Here is a 24553-nt window from a genome sequence, read left to right on the forward strand (position 1 = left end):
AAATTTTTCTCATTAATCCTTTATTTGATTGGTGTAATTCCGCTTCTTGTCTGCTTTCTGGCTCAAATAAGATCCAAGGTATGAATCCTCATTATGAAAGATTTTTTATAAAATATTGCATTTACACTTTGGAGATGGATCTGGGCCACCATTATTTATGACGATATTGCTCATCTTTAAGTACTCATTAACTGCTGTAGTCATTATTTCTTGAACACCAACACCTGTTTTAGCAGATGTTTCTAAAAATTGTGCTCCTAGAGTCGTTGCAAGTGCTTTTCCATCTTCGTAAGAAACTTGGCGTTCATTTTCTAAATCGATTTTATTTGCACATAAGACGCAAGGGAATTTATTGGTGTCTTTGTATCGCTGAATATCAGAGTGTATCTTAGAAATATTATCAAAAGATTCTCTTTCGTTAATTGCATATACAAGTATGAAAACATCTCTGTCTCTATAAATTTGAGGTTTCAAAGCTTCTTGAGTTTCCATACCAGCTGTATCTAGAATATCAAGTGAATATTGTTGATTGTTGAGAGTAATTGCTTTTTTATAAGTATTTGAAATGGTAGGCTCGTATTCAGTCATGAAGGTGTTTTGAACAAATCGTATTGACAAGCAACTCTTGCCTACAGCACCCAATCCAAGAACAACGACCTTGACGGTGGTCATTTTTCAATTTTGTTCAATAACCGCCAAAGTAGTCAAAAATTTGAAATTAAACATTAGAAAACGAAATAATAACCGCTGAAACTGAACGATGAATGACTGCTGTTTGTGAGGGTGATGAAACTTTTTCAGGGGGCATTGAAATGTACCTTCTTCTGAAATTATCGACAGTTAATTAAACGGTCTCTAAAAGTGTTTTTTTCACAACAAATGTTTTTGAGAATAATCAAAAAACGTATATAGCGATATATACTATACTATGGGAATATATTCTAATATAATTTTATCTGTGAATTAAATGTGATTTGATTCGTTAAAACTTTTTCTTTTGAAGCTTTTTGATTGCTCATGGCTAGTAAAAAAATTTAGTTTAAGCAATCTAACTAAGGTGATTACTATATGTACTATAAATAATATTAAAATCAAAGAATTTTATATGGCAGATTTTATTTTCTTTTATAAATCAGAAAATCATTAATTCATATCTCAATAACAAAAGTCAATTCAACTTTTGTATACTTCACATACGGTAGAGGGAGTCCACAACGAACTTTTCTTGTTGCACTAATTGAATACCGAAGATTGAATTTGCCAATGTTCTTGAAATAATAAAACAGCCATAAATAAATAGGTGCATTATAATGAGGCATATGAGCTACATGTAGCATTATCGTAGTAAGAATTATTGAGCTTCTTCCAACATTTACAAACCAAAATTCTAAATGCTATTGGAGGACGTTAAATATTTGACACTTATCGTGCATGCAAATCAAAGAAAAAGACATTATTTCCCACATTTTTCTACTTCCTTAACTCTTTCATCCACATATATCATAAGAGTTATGTCGTCTTATGCAATGTTGTCAATAGCTTATATTCATTTTAATTTAAATTTTAATAATAATAATAAAAATAAATCAAATTTTCATATATAATATGCATAAAAAAAATTTATAAAGCAGGAAATACCCCCAGGAGAGTCAACTCAATTCCTAATAGAAAATGAATTTTACATATTATCTTCATTGACACAACATTTCAGATTTTACCTCTATAAAGACGTCTAGAGAACGTTTAAAGACGTTAAACCACATCACCTATATAAACCTACCAATTGTGGGGCATCTTTCAAAAAATCCTTTTTATAAACGGTCGATAAATGGATTCTTGGAACCTAAGTTCACAAAACTTTAGTGATATCCATATTATACAGATTTCATTAAGTGAACAATTTCCTGGTGAAAAGGTTTCCGAGAATCTTCGAATACTAATTCTTTCACATCAATTATCACAATTTGGAATTCCTTCTTTCTATTTAGAATCATCTCCTTCCTATTCACTGAAAAGAATAAATTCCCCTGTTGTTATTTCTTTTGATATATATTCAAAACGATCGGAATTCATTCTTCCAAATTGGACAGATTGTCAAGAATGGGATTGGAACGTACTTACATATTTTTCATTTGAAATATCAGATCATTTTTCTCGCGCATTAGTTCTTTTCACATATTATCAAAAATTAAATCTTCATCCAATTTATTTTACATCATATCTATTAATTCCACCACAACGTTCCGTCATAGAACCATTTTTATTTCAGCCAGTTGTTGTCAAAAGAAAAGACAAAATCTACATTCGTACTGTATTACAAGGAGGTCTTGAAATTTCCATTATAAATTCACCCAAATCCATAGGAAGTATGGTTTTGATACCACCATTTGAGCATCCATTCAAGGTTGTTGAAATTCTTTCTAAATCATTTGATGTAATATCGGTTGAAAAAAAGAAATATTCATTTAAAATTCCGACCAAAATTGCAAATTTAACCAAGCCACCACTTCTACTTGCAAGTTTTTTTTATGTTGAACAAGTTTTTAAACCCATTTCTAATCTTGATTTAGTTGAATTTGATCGTTTCACAATCGAAGATATTAATAAATGTTTTACTGATATGAACTTGTCATCTAATAGAACACCTTCTAATCAATACCCAACAGATTTCCTTGAACCACCCGAACCATCGACAAGTCAAATTTTGTCAGAACAAATAACAGACTTTAACGTTCGCCTGCGCATTGCTCAAGCTCTTGGCGAGCAAGCACAATTTCCTTCAAAAAGAGCAAGTCTAAAATGCATAGTAACAAATTTCTTATCATATTTCCGTCTTGAAGTGGGTTTTTCTACTGTGATACCACCAAGATCTGCATATAGTTTTTTAAATAATTCTCCAATTCAACATGTACAACTCGGGATTCCAAACATATTAGTGAATCATAATGGCTTTTTAGAAGAAGTTAAAGCAAGTAGTGTAATTGATAATTGGATATCAGAACATTATCTACCAATTTCAGGTCCCAAAGATTGCAAATATGTTGTATTTTCACCTAATACAATCCCGCGTACATTATTAATCTCATTTATGAAATCATTTATGCATACATATAATATGTTTGGCTTTGGAAAACTACAACCGTACAGCTCCAACGCATATTATTTTGTACCTGAGAACTCGATTGACAGCACAGCGATTGAGTTTTATCAAAATAATCCCTTATCCCAATTTCAACAAATTCCATTTATCACGTTTATAGTTGGATATCCATTTCATGATTCTGATTTTTTACCACATTCCATTGTCACCAACATTTTTCCACCGTTAGTTTATTCCTGTACGCAATTAGGATTGCAATCACTTGCATTCATAGTTTATTCACGAATTCGATTATTTTCGCCAACTCCAATCGGAATGATTAACACCATCCAAAACTATGCTGTTCCGATTATCTTTGGCTTTCGATATCAGCCACCATTTTTATTACCACGTTATGGCACTAATTCTCGTTCGATTTCATTTCATTTTGCGTTAGACATTAAAACTAACAAATGTGCAATCATTGATGACATTGGATCAATATTACATATCTTAAACTTAAATTCGCTTCAATATCTTTCGGCATTAATTGATGATTGTAAGAAATTAGTCGAACAAAACGTATCACAAATTACTGTTTCGATTTTATCAGAAGGTTTAACGGAAAACTTTTTAAACGATTTTAAGAATATTATTCCGAACGTTTTGTTGTTCTCTGTTTTCCCTTCGTCGTGTGTACAAGGAAAATTCGAAAATGATTTCGATTCGGATACAATAATATTCGATGAACTCGAACAATCGTTTTCAAGTGACGAAGTTTTGGTCGATCCAATTGAAACTTGTTACGTACTTTCGAAGATTCATCCGCCTTATAAAGTATCGTTATATGCTGCAGGCGATCGAAACGACTTGTTGAATTACGTGGAATTAATGTCGAAGCTTTCGTGGCTCTCGGTAAAACCTGGAGAAGAAAAAAGAACAATTTCTTACCCGCCGCACATTTGCGCTTTGTTGAGGAAAAATAGATGCGAGACAATTGTGTTGAGTAGATTCGAGTTTTTGCCTTCAAATGGTCCAATTTGATGTGAAATAATGTTTTGTATTTCGGTGTTTAGATATATATTAATTAATAAATATTTATAGGAGTTATGTTGTCGTTTTTTGGCGAAAGAGAAATGTTAATGTGATTCATGTGCCAGAATAATATTCGAATGAATTGATGCTGTGTTAAATATATTCCAAAATGGAGAAGTAGTCTTGCAGAATCCCAATGTTCCACAGGGATAAACAGTTGTTCTAATTGTATCTCATAGTTTCCCATTAAAATAAAATTAGTATTTTGTATTATAAATTGGTTTTCCAATTATAAAAATGATTAATTTTTTGAGCATTTATGGAACATTAATTTAAAATAAAGTTATATAGCCATATTGACAATTTAAATGCATTTTGAAAATTGTATTACCATTTTATGCACATGTGCGTTTTCCATATTATTAGAAATTTGGCATTGAAAGTGTTTATTTTATGATTTATTATTTAGTTTTTGAAATATATCGTTAACTTCATATACATCGTTCACAATGTGTTTTCACAAGATCATCAAAGTTTTCCACTGATTTGTGAAATAAGATATAAAAAGTTATTTAAAATTGGTTAAAAGCAAATATTTGAATATTTTAGAAAAATAAAACAAATCAAGTTATTTGATTAATTATTTTTTGATGAATAAATAAAAAAAAATATTATAATATAATATGTAAATTAAACGTTTTATTATATAAAAAGATTGTTTTATAAATATGTCATTGCTTCATTATATCACTAATGTCTTTCATCAGACCACAAAAGTAGTCCAAGAACATATCGTCCATGGAAAGTTTTAATTTTCTTCCAAATTTCTCAATAATTTTATTTTCCATTTTCTCCAAACAAACACAAATTTTCTCCTTCAAGTTTTCCATTTCTTGTCCATTACAAGGAAGCACTTCTTTAAGCACATCTTCGTAATCCTCAAATTTTAATTCTTTATTAATCAAATTAGAAGTGAGTTTTAAGATGAATTCAGATACAGTCTTGAATAGTACATCATCATCTTTGTTTCGTTTGTTGGCAAAAATCATCGTCGAGTATTTCCTACTATTTAATTTTAGCACTTTTTTTGCAGATTTGAAAATTTGCCTTGCTACATATAGGTTTGATGCCCGTTCGGATATATATTCCCTGCATTTGACGTTTTCTTCAAGTTTTTCTTGAGTAAATTCTAATGAAATATTACGTATTTCAAAATAATTTTTGGAATTTAACGAGATTTCGGAGGGATGGATAATAAACAACTCTTCTTTAAAGGGATGAGTTGTGATACGTCGTGGTGATGCTGGTTGCGAACAGAAAAAATCAGAAATCTGCTTTGTAATGTTACGATCAACATCAGTAATTACAATTTCACTACTACTAAAGGTTACATCTCCTATTTTCGGTAGAGTAAAAACATTGTCAATATCTACATTGAGGAAACAGTTATATATGAATTGCTTTTCTTTCTTTTGGATCTCATCGTAAAGCTTAGAAAAAGTGTCATCTCCATTTGGCACTTTTAAACGTATTTCGTCGGTAAATTTGGGTGAAACTTGCAAAACATTAAAAATGCGTTGAAGAAAACAATTAAAAAAAGCAATAGAAACAAGCATGGGATGTGTTGAGCTTTTCTTGATAATAAGATTCTTTGCTGCTAAAATTTGATATTTGGACATATATGGAATACATTGCTCGAAACTGTATTTGAAGATACTAATAAGAGAAGGCATGGAAAGAATCTCATTTGATTGGGAAACCTTGTATAAAAATGTATCAATGAATTTTTCTTGGAAAAAAAATGAATATTTAAGAAAATAACCTGTAAGAAGATGTGAATTAGGATCGTCAGAAAAAAAGTTAATGAAGTTTAATGCAGCATTAGCATACTCATCAAACGAAAAATTTCCAAAAATTGTTGGAAAGGTTGAATTCAAAAAATAACTTTGTACAACCTTAACGTCTGGATATACACTTTGAACCACAGAAAGAAGGTCGTTTTTTTTGACAGTGAACTTTTTGTTATCATGAAGTTTCTTCAAATTATTTTTGAATTGTGTTAAGTTCCCAAGGCCTTGATTTGAATAGACAAAGGTAGGTTGCTTTGGTAATTCGGTGCTTGTGAAATTAAGTATGAGGAAATCAATGAGTCCATTTAATTTACAGCAAATATTGAATGATTTTATTTCATCTGATACTTTACTAAGGTAAAATCCCATAAATTGGCCAGAATCAAAAGAATAAAATTGTTTTAATTCTTCAAGATTTGTATTTTCCATTTTTTTTTCTTCTTTTGGTGACAATTTTCATAAACGGTCGTTTTGTGTTCGTTTAAAAATTTTGGAATGGTATGTTTCTATTTTAATTGATAGGGAGGAATACAAAGCAATACAAACTATAAAATATTGTTTATTTAGATTTTAACAATAGGTTACTCGGCTTAGATAATTCTGGAAAAACATCAATTTTGGAATCAATGACTGGGGGTTCTCCACAAACAACTTCACCAACACGTGGATTTAACGTGAAATCAATGGTGTTTAATGGTGTAGACCTGAATGCTTTTGATATTGGAGGCCAACAATCATTAAGAATTTATTGGGCAAATTATTATCCAAAAACTAATGGTATCGTTTGGGTAATAGATAGCACTGATAGACGTCGTATGTTTGAGACTGGTCTTGAGTTAGTTGCTCTTTTAAAAGAACCTAAATTAGAAGGAAAGCCACTTTTAATTCTTGCAAACAAGCAAGATTTGGCCACTGCAATGATTGCATCTGAAGTATATTTATGTTCTAACTACAGATTTCAAATGAACTTGAGTTGCATCAAATCAGAAATAGGAATTGGCATATCCAAGATTGTTCAGCAATAACTGGCTATGGACTTCAAGAGGGAATGGAATGGATGGTACAAAATTTGGTATCACGCGAAAAATCACAAAACTTGAGGAAAGAACTTACAATTGCTAATAACAAACCACCAAAAGAACATGAAAATACTCCATCGAAAAACAAATTATTGTTCAAGTCTAAAGAGCGTGAAAACAAGAAACAGAAAGAAACCAAAAAACAAGAAACAAATGAAAAGAAGGCAGGAAAGTTTTCGATGTTCAAAAGAGGAAAGTCTCCAAAGAAACAAAAGAAAGAAGAAACTAACACAAAAGAAAATGAAATTAAACTTGATCAAGAAGAGTCTTCTTCAAAAGATAACGAACCAGGAAATAACAACGAAAACGAAAAAGATGTCAAAAAAGAGAAGAAATCTTTGTTCAAAAGAGGGAAATCACCAAAGAAACAGAAAAAAGAAACAAATGCAGGAAAAGAAGACACTAAAAAAGAAAAAACATCATTGTTCAAACGTGGCAAATCCCCAATGAAGCAGAAAAAAGAAGTAGGCGCTGGGAAAGAAGGTAATGAAGATGAAGGCACCAAAAAAGGAAAGACATCATTATTCAAAAGAGGCAAATCTCCAAAGAAACAGAAAAAAGAAGGAGATTCTAGAAAAGAAGAAAATAATGATAAAGAAGCAGAAGAAGAAAATAAAGACAAAGAAACAGAAGAAGAAAATAAAGACAAGCAAGAAGATAAACACGAAGCAAAAGATGAAAAACAAGAAATCGGAGATCAAAGCGAAAGCAAGTAAAATTTTGGGTGCCCTTTTTTGGGGATGCTCCAAAAGATATTTTCCATGTTTCATAAACTACACAACTTTTCAATACTTTATTTAATGTCAATGATAACAAAAGAAGAAATTTCCCTTCAAAACAGAATAATTGAATTTCAACAATTCGTTCAAAATGCTGAAAATGAGGCCCAGAAATCAGTTGCTTTCGGAAATACAGAGATGGAATCTGCTTTAAAAAATCTTCAAGAATTAATAAAGATGATGAATTATTCCATAAAAGAAGCGGAAGCTGTTCCTCAAACTTTACAGAGATGTCGAGATTTCCTAGAGAATTCACAAAATCCATTGAGAGTATTATTGATGAAACATGAACCAAATGATTTATTACAATTTATCAAATCAAATAACGTAGAAAATTTCTTCACACCAAATACACAACAGGATTCAGACATTATTGTTAATTTATTAATCCAATTAAATGTTCTCCATAATGAACCTATAGCACTTAAATGGATGGAATTCGCGTTAATGGATTTAGACACCCGAAACAGGTATGTTAGAGAAAATGCAGTACCAGTTTTAAAAAAACTTTTGGTAACTATTGATGCAAAAACTACTTCACAAGCACACATGATACACCACCTTATTCAATCTCATTTAGCTGAACTAGAAAAATAGAATAAAGATGAAATTCCAAAAAAAAAGTTTTTTTTTAAATCACTAAACATTTATTATTCACTTTTTTGTTTTATTTTAAAGTTATGTTTTTTCACTCACTTTCGTTCCAATGATCATCTTATCACAGGGATTTTGTTAAGTGCTTTTGTGTTGATATATTCTCTCTAAATTGTTAAAAAAATTATTGTGAATATAATACATGCATATTTTAAAAAATTGATTTTCATGTTTCAATGTACATTTGAAATCTCATCAATATAAACACATATTTATAATTCATTTTGATTGCTAACAATGATAATTTTTATAATTAAAAATATTGATGTTTTTTAATTGTGTTTGAGAAAAACAGAAAAAATCGCAAAAAATTTACATTTGATAATCGGAAAAATTTTGATTGTATTTCACCCCTTGCCTCAAAATTTAAAAATCATAGAGTAAGAATTTTACTTGATATCACGGCTTAAGCCAAATTAACGGTCACTAAACTGTCGGCATCGTTTATTCCCAAGACGTTAATATAACCGCAAAATTTTTGGTTTTGATTTCATTTTCCGTTTAAATTTTTTGCAGATGTCATCCTATGCTCTATTTGGGAACCAAAAAAAGCAAGAAAACACAAACATCCAATCCAGATTTGGTGTAAAACAGAACCCATTAGCTCCACGTCAAGCTTTTGGAGATATCACTAATCGAGATTTCGGATCTTATTCTCAGCCAACAACTACAGAACATCCTCCCCCTGAAAAAATATTTTTTGCACCTCAGCCAAAGCCATATGAAGGGTATCATTATGAAATCGATGATGAGCCATGGTTTGACACAGAAATCGAACTAGAACCTCAATCCCTTTTTGAGCCTGTTCAGTGGTAATGCATTTTTAAATTTTTATCATTTTGATTTTTTTATTTCGTTAAACATGGTAATTTACTTTCAACTTTTTTTTGATCAATCTAGAAACCTCAAAGGATCCAAACTTTTGTTAAATGAAAAAATGCATTACCATAAGCAAAACATAAAACAAAGATTAAAAACATTTTAATTTTATTAATTTTTTCACTTTTCTTTAACAAGTTCTTCTAAAGACTCCAAATAAATTTTTGCCTTTTCCCTTTGTCTTTGAGGCAATTTCTGTGTTCTCATCGAGAATGCGAACAATTCAATTTGCGCCTCATTTTTCGTTATTGGCTCGACATCTATCGAGTTCGGCAACGACATATGTTTTTTAATGAATCGCAAATACGATTTTTTAGATGGAGTTTCGAACATTGGCTCGGAATTAGTTTTGTTTAACAATGGGAACAATTCCAAATGCGGCGAATTCACTACATATGGAAATGGAACAGGCGATGAGTTATCTCTAACGTTGATATAACCCAATTTTATATTATTTTTACCGTTATAAATAATTTTCGCTGCTTCTATAAACTCTAAAAGATGTTTTTTATGGTTTTGTGGATCATAATATAACACAGCGACATCATTCTCATTATCATTTAAGAAATCGGAATATGTTTTACCAACGATTTTAGTCACATATTCATATTCTTGTTTTTTCGGTATTTTTTCCGAATAATATTTTCTTTTAATTTCATTGTTTTTGATTTTGTGTAAGTATTCATTAACTTTAATAGTGAAATCATTGTCTGCTATGTTAAATGTTTCATTTGTTGGATAATAAAACCCATTAATATATGAAAACACTATAAACGTTGGAATTGTTATATTTCCTTTTCGTACAACATCTTTAACATATTTTATATCTTTAGCTTCAAGGACACCGATCATAAACTCTTTGTTATTTTCACCGATTTCATAAAGTTTATTATGTATTGTTTCATTATATTGTTCATCAATATAAACACCAAATATTTCATTTCGGGTTTTCATAGTATTAGAGTCAATATGACTATAATATGGACGTGATGAATTATATAATGATGTCGTGGTATGACCAATGGGTAATATGGTCATATCTTTGAGACGGAATAAACCATAATCAGAGCCATTAAGACCAACTTCATCCATTACTTTCCGTGATGATAATATAACATTACAACTGTCAATATATGGCAATGTGCGAGTGACTAAAAATGAGGCTTGAGCTCCATTCCGTGGTTCGCAAATAAGTGATAGTTTAACATTCCCAAGGAGATTATAAAGTTCTTCAGTGGTTTCGGTAACTTTGTTGTTGGGATCTAACCAAGAACTGATGAGAAAAATAAGTTCTTTCTCCGTGGATGGAAAAGGACATGAAAATGCAAGACGCCCATTGAAGAAAAGTACAAGAGCTGGCGCTTGAACTGGTATGGCAGCCATGATTGATTGAGCTTCATTTAATTTAAAATATGCAAACTCTGCAATTCGTGAAAAAAAGGAAGCAACTTTGGCAAAAGTAAGAAGAAACATTTGTGTCTCATCAAATGAATTATCTGGAATTATCATGGAAATTAAAACTTCTCGCTTAGGCTTAAAATCAGAAAACGTAATTTCATTTAATTGCATTACTGCTGGTATGGCTGTATTTTCATAAGGAACAAAAATTGATAGAGAAAAAGAAAAAAGAAACAGAAGCATTCTGGTAAAACCTCAAATCCGATCAAAATTCATTCAAATATTTATGAATCGAGTTTTTTCAGGAAAACAAATGAAATAAATTTATTTAAATTATTTTATACAGCACACCTGATTGTCCATGCGAATGCTACATTGCAATAGCTGACCTATGAACAAGAAAAATCAATGCTTGCTCAAACATCTGTGTATCACCTATAATGTTATAAGATTATAAGATCTATAACCAATGACATTACAGATTATCATTTTTTTACCAAATTAAATCCTTGTTTCTTTTGGAAAAAGATATAATAATGTTAACATTAGAATAACTATTACTTCGAAGTAATATTTATCATATGTTAACATTTTTGTTATTGAATCCCTAATATCCCCAGTAAGATTATCTATGTATTGCATGTTTTTACAAAAAGATTGATTAAACAGTGAAAATCATTTTTTATTCATGTATTTCAATCTTTTTGGCATCCGACACTTTTATGAGCTAAATGACACTTTTCAGAACTTTTTGAATGAGGAAAAGAAGATTTTCCTCATCGTAAACCGCAAAAACAGTTCATATGAATGCGCAAGCTCAGCTTGTAAAATTCATTGTAATAGGGAATGCAGGCGTAGGGAAAACGAGCATAATCAATCGGCTTGTAAGGGATGATTACGACCCAGAGGTTACTCCAACAATTGGTGTTGATTACGTTAATTTTGATACAACAGTTCAAAATGAACCATTCCATATAATCATATGGGATACTGCTGGTCAAGAAAGGTACTTCAACATTATAAGAAATTATTTCCGAAATTCATTAGGAATAATCCTTGTTTTTGACATTACATCAAGACATTCATTTGAGAAAATACCATTCTGGCTCAAGACAGCAAGAAAAGAAGCCGATCCGAATTGCCAAGTTATGCTTATCGGAAACAAAAGTGATTTTCAATCAATAAGAGAAGTATCAAACGAAGAAGCAGAAAAGTTTGCTGAAGAGAATCAAATTTTATGTTATATGGAGACATCTGCTCTCAACAATAAGAACATTAAGGAAGCATTCATGAAATTAACAGAAAAAATCTATAACCTTATGTCAACTGGCGAAATCAATATTGAGCCATACAACACAGCCACTAAAGTTAGTAACAACGATAGTGCCGAAGAAACAAAGAAATCTTGTTGTTAAATAAATACATGAACATGATATTTAAATCTAATTTTTGTATTAAATCCAAAAACACTTGTAGTAGTTTTTCTAATTTTTTTGTGTTAGAATTGATATTTTTGCATTAAATGAAATTTTAATTAATAATGTTTATTTTTAGTTCTGTAATGTTTGATAATATTTTATTAAGACAAGTTTCACATGAACTTCTTGCATTTATGATTTGAAACTTGTTACAACAAGTTCAAACGTGGATAATTTATGTAAAATATTTGAGGCACCCCTAATCATCCATTCGATGATTGCGAAAAAATTGGATCAAAAAGAAATCTTACTTTCAATATTATCGTGTAAATTAAAGTTTAAAATGAACGAAATAATGTTACATTTAAATCCATATCCAGAACTTAAAAATTTAAATTATGTAATTTTTAAGAAAGAATATTTTCAAGAAATTGAAGAAGCAGAGTCAAATTCTATTACTAAACTTACCTCTCATTTACCATATAAATTTGTTTATGACAAACAATCTCTTAATCATTTAAAAAATGTTGATTTAAGCGATAATATAATACATCATTTTATTGGATTTTATCTCTTACAACAATATATAGCATTTTTAATACGCTTTGAAGAAGTTAAAATTATTGATGAAGTAATTCCATTATTCCAAATGTTTTCAATTTTTTCCAATCACGAATATCAAAACGTTATCAATTTAGCATTTTGTGATATTTTTCGAATTATCCAAGAAAATTTTTCGAGTAATTTATTTTCGACATTATTAACACCATTTTCAGATTATTTTCTACAGAACTCATCAGTTGACTCAAACACCATTATATATTTACCCATTTTCTTTGATTTAGTCACTAAATCGAATGATTCAGAATTAAATCTCAAAGAATATTATTCATTAATTTTATTATTATTTAATTCACGAAATAAAATTTTAAGTCAAAACGTCATTGATTTTATCTTTGAATCATTACAACCCAAATTACTTGAGTTCGATAAGAAATCATTTTTATTATTAGAACAAATGATTCCATATCTTGATGAAACGATTTTAAATTCATTTTTCCAAACACTTCCATCGAAACTCATTCGAGAAATATCATTAAATGGGAAACATTTTCTTTTACCCGAAGAAACAAAAAATATCGAAACATTTAAACCTTTTTCTAATCCAGAATGTCGATTTCATTTCCAAGAGACGCAAACGTTTCAAAATGGATTTAATATTAAAATTAATTTATTTGAAGATAATATTAATATATTAAATAATGTTAATGAAACATTAATCTGTTCGAAAAACATAAAAAATATTATAATTATGATTTCCGAAACGATATGTAATAATGAAACATTTGCGAAGTTATTTTTAGATTCATTTGTACGTTTTATTAATGCAAAATCGAAATCGAAACATCAAAATGAATATTTTGGGTTCTTAGTTATATTATGGTGTAATTTATCGAATAATATTAAAATCGAAAACTTATTAATTCCGAATAATTTATTTAATCCTTTCATTACTATATATAATAATACATCGAAAGATTATATTAATGAACTTATTACACTTAGATATTATAGTGTTTTAGGTATTCTTTTAATATCACCACAAAGTTTAAATGAATTAATATTAAATATAATTAAATATCCAAATTTATTCATCGATATTATTGAAATGTTAATATTAAATATTGATAAGTTTAATAATGTTTTATATGAAAACCCAAAAAATTTTATAAGAAATATTCGTTTAGTTGCATTACAACTTCAAAATGAAAACTTTCAACCAACAATATCAATTGATCTAATTGAGAAAAGTCGAATTTCTTTATTTCGTTTATTAAATTTATGTTTTAAAGAATATAAAATATTAAAATTGTTTTTAGAAGATGCGATTTTTTTACCATTTTTTCTTTCATTGTTATATGAAGAAAAAATACGAAAATTTGTATTAAAGAAAATCAAAAATTATATTAAAGAAAAAAACATTTCGGAAAATTTTTTGTTTTCTATTGATCAAACAATTATACAAATTACGCCATCATTAAAACATACGAAATATTTTAAATTAATGACTGATATCATTAAAACGTTGAAATATTCGATTGAATTTCCGAATTATTTTAATAATATATGTAAATCACTTAAAGAACAATTAAAATATTTTAATGAAAATGATAATAATTCTTATGAATTATTAATAGAAACTATCAAATTATATGTTAAAATTCCGAATTTATCTAAATCATGTATTTTAGCATTAGAAACTCCAATGAAGAAAATTAAATCATTTGGGAAAAATGAGTTTTATATATTATGTGATTTATTATCAGGTGAATTTTTATCAGATTATACGAAAATGTTTGAAATTAAAAATGGCGAAACGATAAATTTATTATTTAAATTATTTATTAATAATAATGAAATTGATATTTTAGATTTCATATATAAACTTTGTAAAAATTCGAATCATAATTGTTATGAATGTCATATAAATGAATTTGATATATTCCTTTTAGATTATATTTTTGAAAATAGAGAAAATGATATAACTAAAATACCAAAAGCTTTAGAAATTGTATCGATCATTTCTTCATATATTTCATCACCGATAGTTGTTCAACGTTATATATCATTATTTATACCTATAGAAAATAGATATATATCTAAAATTCATCATTTGTTATTAAACCCATTACGAAATATCTTTAAAAACTCATTTAATTCTCCTTATTTAAGTATACCTTTAAACATTGAACATGTTCATGAAATTGAAATTTTTGATAAATTTTCATTTATTTTTTGGTGTTATTTTGAAGATAAAACAGAAACAAATATAATTTCAATATATACATCGAATAAAGAAAAAATATTTTCATTTTCTGTGAAAGAATTTGAATTTTATGTTAATATAACACCAACTAAAGTAAAAATACCATTAAAACAATGGTCTTTTATATTTATTAATTATAATGATAAAAAATTTAATTTATATATTAACTCTAAATTATATTATTCTTGTGAATTAATAATAAATACTTTAACAGGTTTAGTACATATGAAAATTGGTGGAAGTAAAGACATTCAAAGTCGAATTGCTAATTTCGGATTATATTCTAAATTAACTAAACAACAAAGTAATTATTTATATCAACTAGGGCCACGTAGTACACGTAAACAATATTCACCAATCTTTTATTATAATGCCGAAAACTTAAAATCGATTTCATCGAAAATATTATTAAGTACTGAAACACATAATTTTACTGATATTTTATTATTATTATTTAAAATCGAAATATTAATTCCATTATTTGCACAAATTGATTTACCATTAAAATCAGGTAAAGAAAATACGGAATTTAATATCATTAATATTGTTAAAGTCTTTAAAACATTGTTTTTAGTTGGAGAAATTGAACAATCAGTGTTTGTTAATATAAAAGGCTTTTCGATTATTTCATATTTATTATATTCATCAACATATAAACAAATTTCATATAAATTATATAAATCGTTTTATAAAATATTTAAATCGTTAGTAAATGAAGAAGCACAAAAAGATCTTTTTGTAGAAATATTAATAAATCCTGAATTATGGATTGTTTGTGATAATGATGAACATTTAAAGATATTAAATCATTGGTTAAAAATTATATTTCCGATATATCATTCATTGTTTTTAGAGTTAATACCTTTTAAAAGTATTTTGGATATAATGAGAATTTATTATTGGTATAATCCAATTAATAATAATAATATTAAAGGTGATATTAACTCAAATAGAATTCGAAATATGAATTTAAATATTTTCGAATGTCGAAAAATTTTATTTCAAATTTTAACAAATTTGTCCGAAATTAAATTCGATTCAAATGACTTCGATTATTTAGTTTATAATGTTTTAACTTTAGAAGATGAAAAACAAAAACTTGAAATATTGTTTTTCATATCTTCAATTGCATGGAATCAAAATATTCCATTAGTTAATATAAATTGTGAAATATTTACTAAAATTTATAATTTAATTATTATTGATTCTGATGATATTATTATAACAATATTTTCTACTTTAATTGATATATATGTTAATTCTAAGTTTAAATTAGAATTAACACAACAATTCGAATTCATTTTAGAAATATTAAAACAACGAAAAATTACAATGAAATTATTTAAAGGTTTATATAAAATACTTAAAATTCAATCATCAAAAATATTTTATATTTGTACTTATTTAAGTTATAAATTAAATAATTTGGAAATATATAATGAAATTAATCCGAAAAATGATTATATTGTTAATAATAAATGGTGTTATTATTCAATAAAACAAGCAATTAAAGATAAAAAAGAAAATTCAAAAATTATTTTCCATTTTTTAATTAAATGTTCAAATAAAATTTGGTTAAATATTTATAATACTATTGAAGTTTGTTGTCAATTATATAAAATTAAAAGTGATAAACATAAAAAATTATTTATAAAAACAATTTATTCAATTATAACGAATGATGAAAATAATAAAAATAAAAATTTTTCGGAAAATGTTTCGAATTTTTTAATACTTTTTAAAGATTATATATTTTTTAATAACGATTTTTCAACATTAATAAAATTATATAATAATTCGATTTTTTATAGTAATGAAAACATTAATACAAATAATGAAATTTTTAAATATAATTTTAGATTTACAGATGATTATAAATGGAAAGATATAAATATTATTAAATATATTTTAGAAATTTCATTAAAATTTTTACGGAATTTTGAAACTATTCGAATTTCATTAATAGTTTCAGGTTTTGCTTATAAAGAAATACCAAATTTTATAATAAATTATATAACTGAAATGAAATTTACTAATAATGAAATTGAAGAACATTTAAATGAATTTTTATTTTTACATTATAAAATGCTTTTAGTTAATGATACATTAAATAATTATATTAAACTTTATGATTTTAATAAAGAAATTAATTATAACAAAATCCAAATATTTCATTTTAATATTAATCAACATATTATTAATAACTTTAATGAAATAATAAAATTCAAACATAATAAATCGGAATTTTTATCAAAACTTGGAAATAAATTATTAAAATATAATTTCCATTTTAATGAATCAATAATCGATATCATAAATTCGATAAATATTCGATTAGAAAAAAGTAATAAATTATGGCAAAGACTTTGGAATAATGTAAATACTAATGGCGCTCCATGGTCATTAAATAAATCACAAAATGATATTAAATGGAAACGAGACTTTACATTATGTTTAAATTTATGTCCTTTTAAGATGAAACAAAACCATAAATTTAATAATCATATGCAAGCTTCATTCTCACGTGATTCAGGAAGTTCTAAGACAGCATTACAATTATTAAATGAATATCAAAAAAAGCTTCAAGAAGAATATCAAAAATTTGCACCTCCCGAAATATTAGAACTTTCTACAATTAAAAATGAATTACAAATTAACAATAATAATAATTCATTAATCGAAACTAAAAGTAAACAATTAATGTCTTATGAATGTGAATTAATAAAAATCACAAAAACTTTATTAGCAACTTTTATATTATATAATAAATCAATACATATAATTATAAATACAACTAAAAAAACTATAGTTATACCAATAAAACAAATTACGTATATATATTTACGAAGGAAATTCCAACATAAAACAGGAATTGAGATATATACTAAAAATGGAATTACATATTTAATAAACTTCATTAAATATTATAACTTAGATATAATTAAGAAAATTATTACATTCACAAATATTAATAATCATTTAGTCCAACAAATCGAAGGAATTAATTTCTTTAATTCTTTACCTTATACAGAACAATGGTTAAAACATGAAATTTCTACATTCGAATATTTGTTACGTCTTAATATTTGTAGTGGTCGATCATTTAAAGATTCATCACAATATCCAATATTTCCATGGGTAATTACTGACTTCCAAAGTGATGAATTAAATTTATTAAATCCGATGACATATAGAGATTTAACTAAACCTATAGGTGCATTAACAGAAGAAAGATTACTTGAATTAAAGACAAGATTAAAAGAAATTGGAGATCAATTTGAACCTTATCTTTATGGTTCATATATTATCTGTCCATTATCAGTATATCTATGGTTTTTACGTATTGAACCATTTACATCATTACATATAATGATACAAAGTGGTAAATTCGATCATCCAACTCGATTATTTATATCTATAGAAGATACATATTATTTAGTCACACATAATATTAATGATTATAGAGAATTACCACCAGAGTTTTATTATCAATCAGAGTTTTTAACTAATGATAATAATTTCGATTTAGGCTCCATTAATAATAATAAAATTAATGACGTAATATTACCAAAATGGGCTAATTCATCAATTGATTTCATATATCAAAACAGAAAAGCTTTAGAAAGTGATTACGTATCGGAGAACATTAATAATTGGATCGATTTAATTTGGGGTTATAAACAAACAGGTGAAGAAGCATGGAAAGCAAATAATGTATATTTGCCTGATTTATATGAATCGATTTGGACTAAAGAAAACTTAAAAGACCCTTTAAGAAGAGCTGAAATCGAAGCAGCAATGACACACATTGGACAAATCCCAATAAAATTATTTAATGAACCACATCCTAAACGAATAACAAAGAGAAATTCGATTAAAAAATCAAATTTAGTAATAAAATTAAGTCAAGAAAACATAAAATCAACTTATTTCATTAATAACTCACGTTTAATTATTATTACAAATAATTTTTATTTAATTATTTATAGATTAACGAAAGAACGAATTTTCGAAGAATATAAAATTAAGTTAAATAAAAACATTTTAATGTTAGGTTCAATTAATAATACAATTATTGGGTTATTAGATATAGGAAAAATTATACAATTATCAGAAACTAATAATAATTTTTCAATTATGTATCCAAACTTATCAAACATTTCTTATATTTCAACTTTAAACGATATTTTCGTTGCAGTTTCAGATGATTCTACTTTAAATATTAATAATAATTCTAAAAATAATTTCATTATTCCATTTTATGGTGATCCAATTTGTTGTTGTGATATATCATTTGATTTTGGTATAGTTATATGTGGTACAATATCTGGTAAAATTGTAATATGTTCCTTATTAAATGGTATCAAAGTGAATATTATTTCACTTGAAAATAATTATAAACCTGAAAAGATTTTGATTTCAAAATCGTGGGGATTTATTATTAGTTATTGTGTGAAAAATATTTCAGGAAATCTTTCGTATAAAATATTTATTCATACTATTAATGGTAAATTAATTAGAGGAAAAGAAACTTCTTTCATTAGTTCTTGGTATTGTTTCTCATCGAATAAAGGATTTGATTATTTAGTTATATCAAATGAAAATGGTAAATTGCTTTTATTCGAAGCTTTTTATTTAGATTTTAATTTTAATAATCCTTTGTTTAGATGTAACTCAGAAATCATATCTTTATATTATTCAAATGATATTAACTCTATTCTTGCTGTTAGAAAAGATGGAATGGTTCATTTTATTCCTGTTTTAGAAGATTTAATATAAAATATAACTTCACTTACGATGAAAGTCACGGATTTTAACGTTCTTTGTGAGGTTAGTAAGACCGCCAAAAGGAGAATTAGTAAACGTTTCTGTCCAAATTTGAATGGTTTATATTTATATTGGCTGAGCATATAGAATGTTAGCTAAAGAAAGAGGAAGAAGAAACATAAAAAAGATAGACTATGGGTTTAAAAGCTTATGGACTCAAGCATTAAAAAGCCCAGATGATGGTAGTAAAATACGTAATTATCAGAAAAAAAAGAAAAATAAAGGATTACGCAAAAGATGGAAAAATGAAAATGAAGATGAATTTTATACCACAAGATATGGAAGAATCAAAAAATCAGTATTTTATGATTACGATCATATAGATGATGACGACGAATATGAACCAAAAAAAAGAAGATATAAAAAAAAAGCACACCGAAAAACTAAATATTATAAAAATGAAAATAGTGCTGATCCTGAATTATCTGATGAGGACGTCGAAGAAGAAATCAATGAAAACGTAGAAGAAGAAGAAGAAATTGTTGAAGAAGAGGAAGAAGAATATGTGGAAGAACCAGATATTGTACAAAATATACTAGGAATTAAAGAAGATTTTGATTCAAAAAATGCAAAAGATGAAGAAACATTATATTATGTTAAATTCCAAGAAAAATCATATATGCATTGTAAGTGGCTTACAGAAACGGATATTTTACAACTTATAGGAGGAGAATCTGCATTACGTCGATTTAATATTCGTACAAGTCGATGTACTATGTCACATTCTCTTTCTATTCCATCACTTGTTTCATATGATGAGACCATTGTTAATTCTGATTGGTATGAAATCGATCGAATTATTAATGATGCCTGTGATAGGCCAGGTCAAGTTGAATACTTAGTCAAATGGAAGTCATTAGATTATTCTCAATGTACATGGGAGCTTGAGAAAGATATCAAAGATAAAACCAAAATTGATGAATATTTCAGCCGTTTACAACATAGTAATCCAAAATTAATTCCATCAAAATTTAAACGTCCTCCTCCCACAAATTACACAGAAATCACGGAGCCCGTTAACTCCAAAGTTGGAACTACATTACGTAGTTATCAAATTGAAGGATTAAATTGGTTACGTTTTTGTTGGTATAATCGTCGTAATTCAATTTTAGCTGATGAAATGGGTTTAGGGAAAACAGCTCAATTAGTTTGTATGTTAAATTATTTAGCAACATCAGAAAATATTACAGGTCCATTTTTAGTTCTTGCACCATTATCAACATTACCACATTGGAAATTAGAATTTGAACGATGGACTAATTTAAATTGTATAATCTTTCATGGGGATGAAGAATCACGAAAAATGATTTATGAATATGAAATACAATCATTTGATGAACGAGGTACTATTAATCCTAATCGTGTAGCGTTTGATGTAATGATAACAAATTATGATATATTTCGTTCTGAAAACAAATTATTACAAAGTATTGAATGGAGATATTTAATTGCAGATGAAGGACATAAACTTAAGAATTATAAATCTAAAATATATTTATTAATGAAACAATTAAAATTCGAACATTGTACATTATTAACAGGGACACCATTACAAAACGATATGACAGAGTTATGGTCATTATTACATTTCTTAAATCCGGAAAAATTCGATGACTTAAAAGGTTTTATGAAATGTTATGGGAATATGGAAGATTCAAATCAAGTAGAAGAAATACAAAAAATGATTGGTAATATAATGTTACGACGTAAAAAAGGGGATGTTGAAAAAGCTATTTTACCTAAAGAAGAAACTATAATTCAAGTAGAATTAACACGAATACAAAAGAAATTATATCGAGCATTTTTACATGAAAATGCGGAACTTTTATTACAACAAATTATTAAAACAAAACAATTACCTTCTTTATTAAACTTAATGATGCAATTACGGAAAGTTTGTAATCATCCATTTTTAATACGTGATGCAGAAGAAGGTGTAATTACTGATATGATCGGTAATAATCCTGATTTAGAATTATTGTCACGAACTGAAATTCGACAAAAGGCTATAGTTGATTCAGCAGGTAAAATGATATTAATTGATAAATTATTACCAAAACTTAAATCTGATGGACATAAAGTATTAATCTTTTCACAAATGGTACGAATATTAGATATCATTGAAGATTATTTAAATATGAAACATTATACATATGAAAGAATTGATGGATCAATTAGTCAAAATGATCGAGAATCAGCTATCAATAGATTTAATGAAGATCCTGATCGATTTATTTTTTTATTATCAACTAAAGCAGGTGGTATTGGTATTAATTTAACAGCTGCTAATATAGTTATCATTTATGATAGTGATTGGAACCCTCAAAATGATATTCAAGCTCAAGCAAGATGTCATCGAATTGGACAAAAATCAGTTGTAAAAGTTTATCGATTAATTACGAGAGGTACTTATGAAAGTCAAATGTTTGAACGTGCTTCGAAAAAATTAGGTTTAGATCATGTAGTATTAGATGGAGGAGACTTTAGAGAAAAGCCTATGAAAGCAGCTGAAATTGAAAAAATGTTACGTGAAGGTGCATATGGAATATTTAATGATGATGATACTGAATTAGATAATTTTTGTTCAGCTGATATCGAACAAATATTGACGAAAAGAGCTACAGTTTATAAAGAAGATATTGTAGCTGGAGGTGGTTCAGTATTTGCTAAAGCTTCATTTAATGTAGATGAAGATGATATTGATGTTAATGCGCCTGATTTTTGGTCGAAAGTATTACCGGAATCACAAAGTTTAGAAAGTTTAGATGAAGAAGATGATTTAAAGGTACGAAAATGTCGGCAAAATCATGTAAATAATTTTGAAATTGATAAAAGAATTAAAATCAAGAAAATCATTAATAAGATGATTAATCATGGGTTAGTTAATCTTGATGAAGATCATGAAAAATATTCAAAAATTATATTACGGATAGCGTTATCAGTCCATGAATGTAATGATAAAAATTCATATATTATATTACGACATGTAATTCGTGAAAGTATCAAAAATTTAATTGCAATTGAAATAGAAGATCCAGTTAAAGAATATGGAGAAACAGCATTTATCGTTGAAGAAAGAGCAGATGAAATAATGGAACGAGTTGCATTTTTCTTACGATTAGAAAGAGTTTTATATTTCATTCAAGGTAATATTGAAGAATGGCCTTCAATATTTCCAATATGGGAAAGTCCAGAATATGAATATGCATTAATGTTAGGTGTATATAATTATGGATGGAAAGATTTAATACAAATTATTAATGATCCTATTTTAGGTTTAAGTGAAACTAAACCTTTAAAAAGATCAGCGATTGAAAGACGTGTACAAAAACTTTATGAAGAAATAGAAAAACAATTTAATACTGAGAAATATTTCATACCGAAATATATTATTACTGAAAATAAATTAAAATTTGCTGTGCCGAAAATTTGGAAGAAATCACATAAAAAGTTATTAGCACGTGAATTTTTATATGAACATGAATTTGAATATTTAATCCAAACAATTACTTCTTATGGATTACCGAAAATTGATATTTCGAATTATGATTTTGAACGAATTAAATTATTATCGAATTTAACTTGTGTTGTTTTATCTACAATACAAAACACAATTGAAGATTTATTAAGTTATCTTCAAAATGAATATTCAACAACAGAATTTGCACTTGATGACTTAGTTGACTTTAAAGGTTATCAAAGTTTAAATAACTTTTCCGAAGTAATTACTTATCGACAATTAAAAAAGGCTTATCAATCAATTCGAGAAATGGAAGTAATTTATGATTTCTTAATCGAAGCTACACCCAAACATTGGGCATTAATTAAAAATGTTCCACATAATAAACAATTACCGAATTGGTGGGGCCATGAAGAAGATGAAGCATTAATACGTGCATTAGGTCAATATGGATTATCAATAATTTCGACATTTATCATTGATCCACATTTACCTTTTCGTAAACATATTCCACGTATAGCTGTTTCTCTTGTCGAAAAACATGCGAAAGCTGAAAAACGTGGAACAAATTCAAAATTTAATCGACCGAAACAAGAAGTTGGTACATTAAGTTATATCTATCGAGAAAGATCACGTATAAATCGAGCGTTAACAGTAATAAAATATGTTAATGAACGATTTAAAGAGTTACAAACAAAACAAACATTAACCAAAAAGAAAAAATCGAAAGTGAATATTTATGTTTCAAGACCTACAACACGACTTTTGATTATATCTTATGGAGATATTAAATTAAATCCGAATTTCTCATTCGAAAAATTCGATTTCCCGCCGGGTTATCAATGTGATCGAATGTACGTAGGAAAAAGTGATAATACTTTAATATGGTATAGATGTGAAATTTTGGATGGCGGTGATTACCCGATTTTTAAGGTAATAATTAACGCTGATGATAAGAAAAATAAAATAGAAGTCGAAGCTGATTCAATCGATGGAATAGCAAAGAAAATTATGAAAGTTTTGAAGTTTAAAGATAATAAATCAAAAGATGAATTCGAAACTGGTATAAAGTTATTCGGATTAAATAACCCAACTGTAATGAGAGTGTTGGGAGGAATGAAGGAAAATTGTTTGGAAGAAGAAAACGTCGAAAATAATGAAGAAGAAGATGACGAGAAAACTCCAAATTTCGAAATAATTATGCCTTCTTTCGATAGAGCATTGTTCCATAATAAAAAGATAGAACATATCTAAATAAATTTTTTATG

General features: G+C 27.1%; 8 protein-coding genes across 8 annotated transcripts; 6 read left to right on the forward strand and 2 right to left on the reverse strand.

The window, feature by feature from the left end:
* Positions 1-105: 105 nt before the first annotated feature.
* GO595_006012 (Ras family GTPase) lies at positions 106-672 on the reverse strand (the record flags this gene model as incomplete). Its single annotated transcript, XM_067919318.1, has 1 exon — positions 106-672. One exon carries the CDS (start codon positions 670-672, stop codon positions 106-108), a length of 567 nt encoding a protein of 188 aa, XP_067774048.1.
* Positions 673-2368: 1696 nt separating this feature from the next.
* Positions 2369-4123, forward strand: GO595_006013 (uncharacterized protein; the record flags this gene model as incomplete). Its single annotated transcript, XM_067919320.1, has 1 exon — positions 2369-4123. One exon carries the CDS (start codon positions 2369-2371, stop codon positions 4121-4123), a length of 1755 nt encoding a protein of 584 aa, XP_067774049.1.
* Positions 4124-6590: 2467 nt separating this feature from the next.
* On the forward strand, positions 6591-6989 carry GO595_006014 (ADP-ribosylation factor-like protein 2; the record flags this gene model as incomplete). Its single annotated transcript, XM_067919321.1, has 1 exon — positions 6591-6989. One exon carries the CDS (start codon positions 6591-6593, stop codon positions 6987-6989), a length of 399 nt encoding a protein of 132 aa, XP_067774050.1.
* Positions 6990-7021: 32 nt separating this feature from the next.
* On the forward strand, positions 7022-7759 carry GO595_006015 (uncharacterized protein; the record flags this gene model as incomplete). Its single annotated transcript, XM_067919322.1, has 1 exon — positions 7022-7759. One exon carries the CDS (start codon positions 7022-7024, stop codon positions 7757-7759), a length of 738 nt encoding a protein of 245 aa, XP_067774051.1.
* A 1233-nt stretch (positions 7760-8992) lies between these two features.
* GO595_006016 (uncharacterized protein) lies at positions 8993-9292 on the forward strand (the record flags this gene model as incomplete). Its single annotated transcript, XM_067919323.1, has 1 exon — positions 8993-9292. One exon carries the CDS (start codon positions 8993-8995, stop codon positions 9290-9292), a length of 300 nt encoding a protein of 99 aa, XP_067774052.1.
* A 183-nt stretch (positions 9293-9475) lies between these two features.
* GO595_006017 (protein disulfide isomerase) lies at positions 9476-10996 on the reverse strand (the record flags this gene model as incomplete). The annotated part of the gene is made up of 1 exon (XM_067919324.1): positions 9476-10996. The coding sequence occupies one exon, from the start codon at positions 10994-10996 to the stop codon at positions 9476-9478; it is 1521 nt and encodes a 506-aa protein (XP_067774053.1).
* Positions 10997-11556: 560 nt separating this feature from the next.
* GO595_006018 (Ras family protein) lies at positions 11557-12168 on the forward strand (the record flags this gene model as incomplete). The annotated part of the gene is made up of 1 exon (XM_067919325.1): positions 11557-12168. One exon carries the CDS (start codon positions 11557-11559, stop codon positions 12166-12168), a length of 612 nt encoding a protein of 203 aa, XP_067774054.1.
* An 8372-nt stretch (positions 12169-20540) lies between these two features.
* On the forward strand, positions 20541-24539 carry GO595_006019 (SNF2 family N-terminal domain containing protein; the record flags this gene model as incomplete). The annotated part of the gene is made up of 1 exon (XM_067919326.1): positions 20541-24539. The coding sequence occupies one exon, from the start codon at positions 20541-20543 to the stop codon at positions 24537-24539; it is 3999 nt and encodes a 1332-aa protein (XP_067774055.1).
* Between the last annotated feature and the right edge of the window lie 14 nt (positions 24540-24553).

Source organism: Histomonas meleagridis (assembly GCF_020186115.1).
Source record: "Histomonas meleagridis strain 2922-C6/04-10x chromosome Unknown contig_4, whole genome shotgun sequence".
NCBI lineage: Eukaryota > Parabasalia > Tritrichomonadida > Dientamoebidae > Histomonas > Histomonas meleagridis.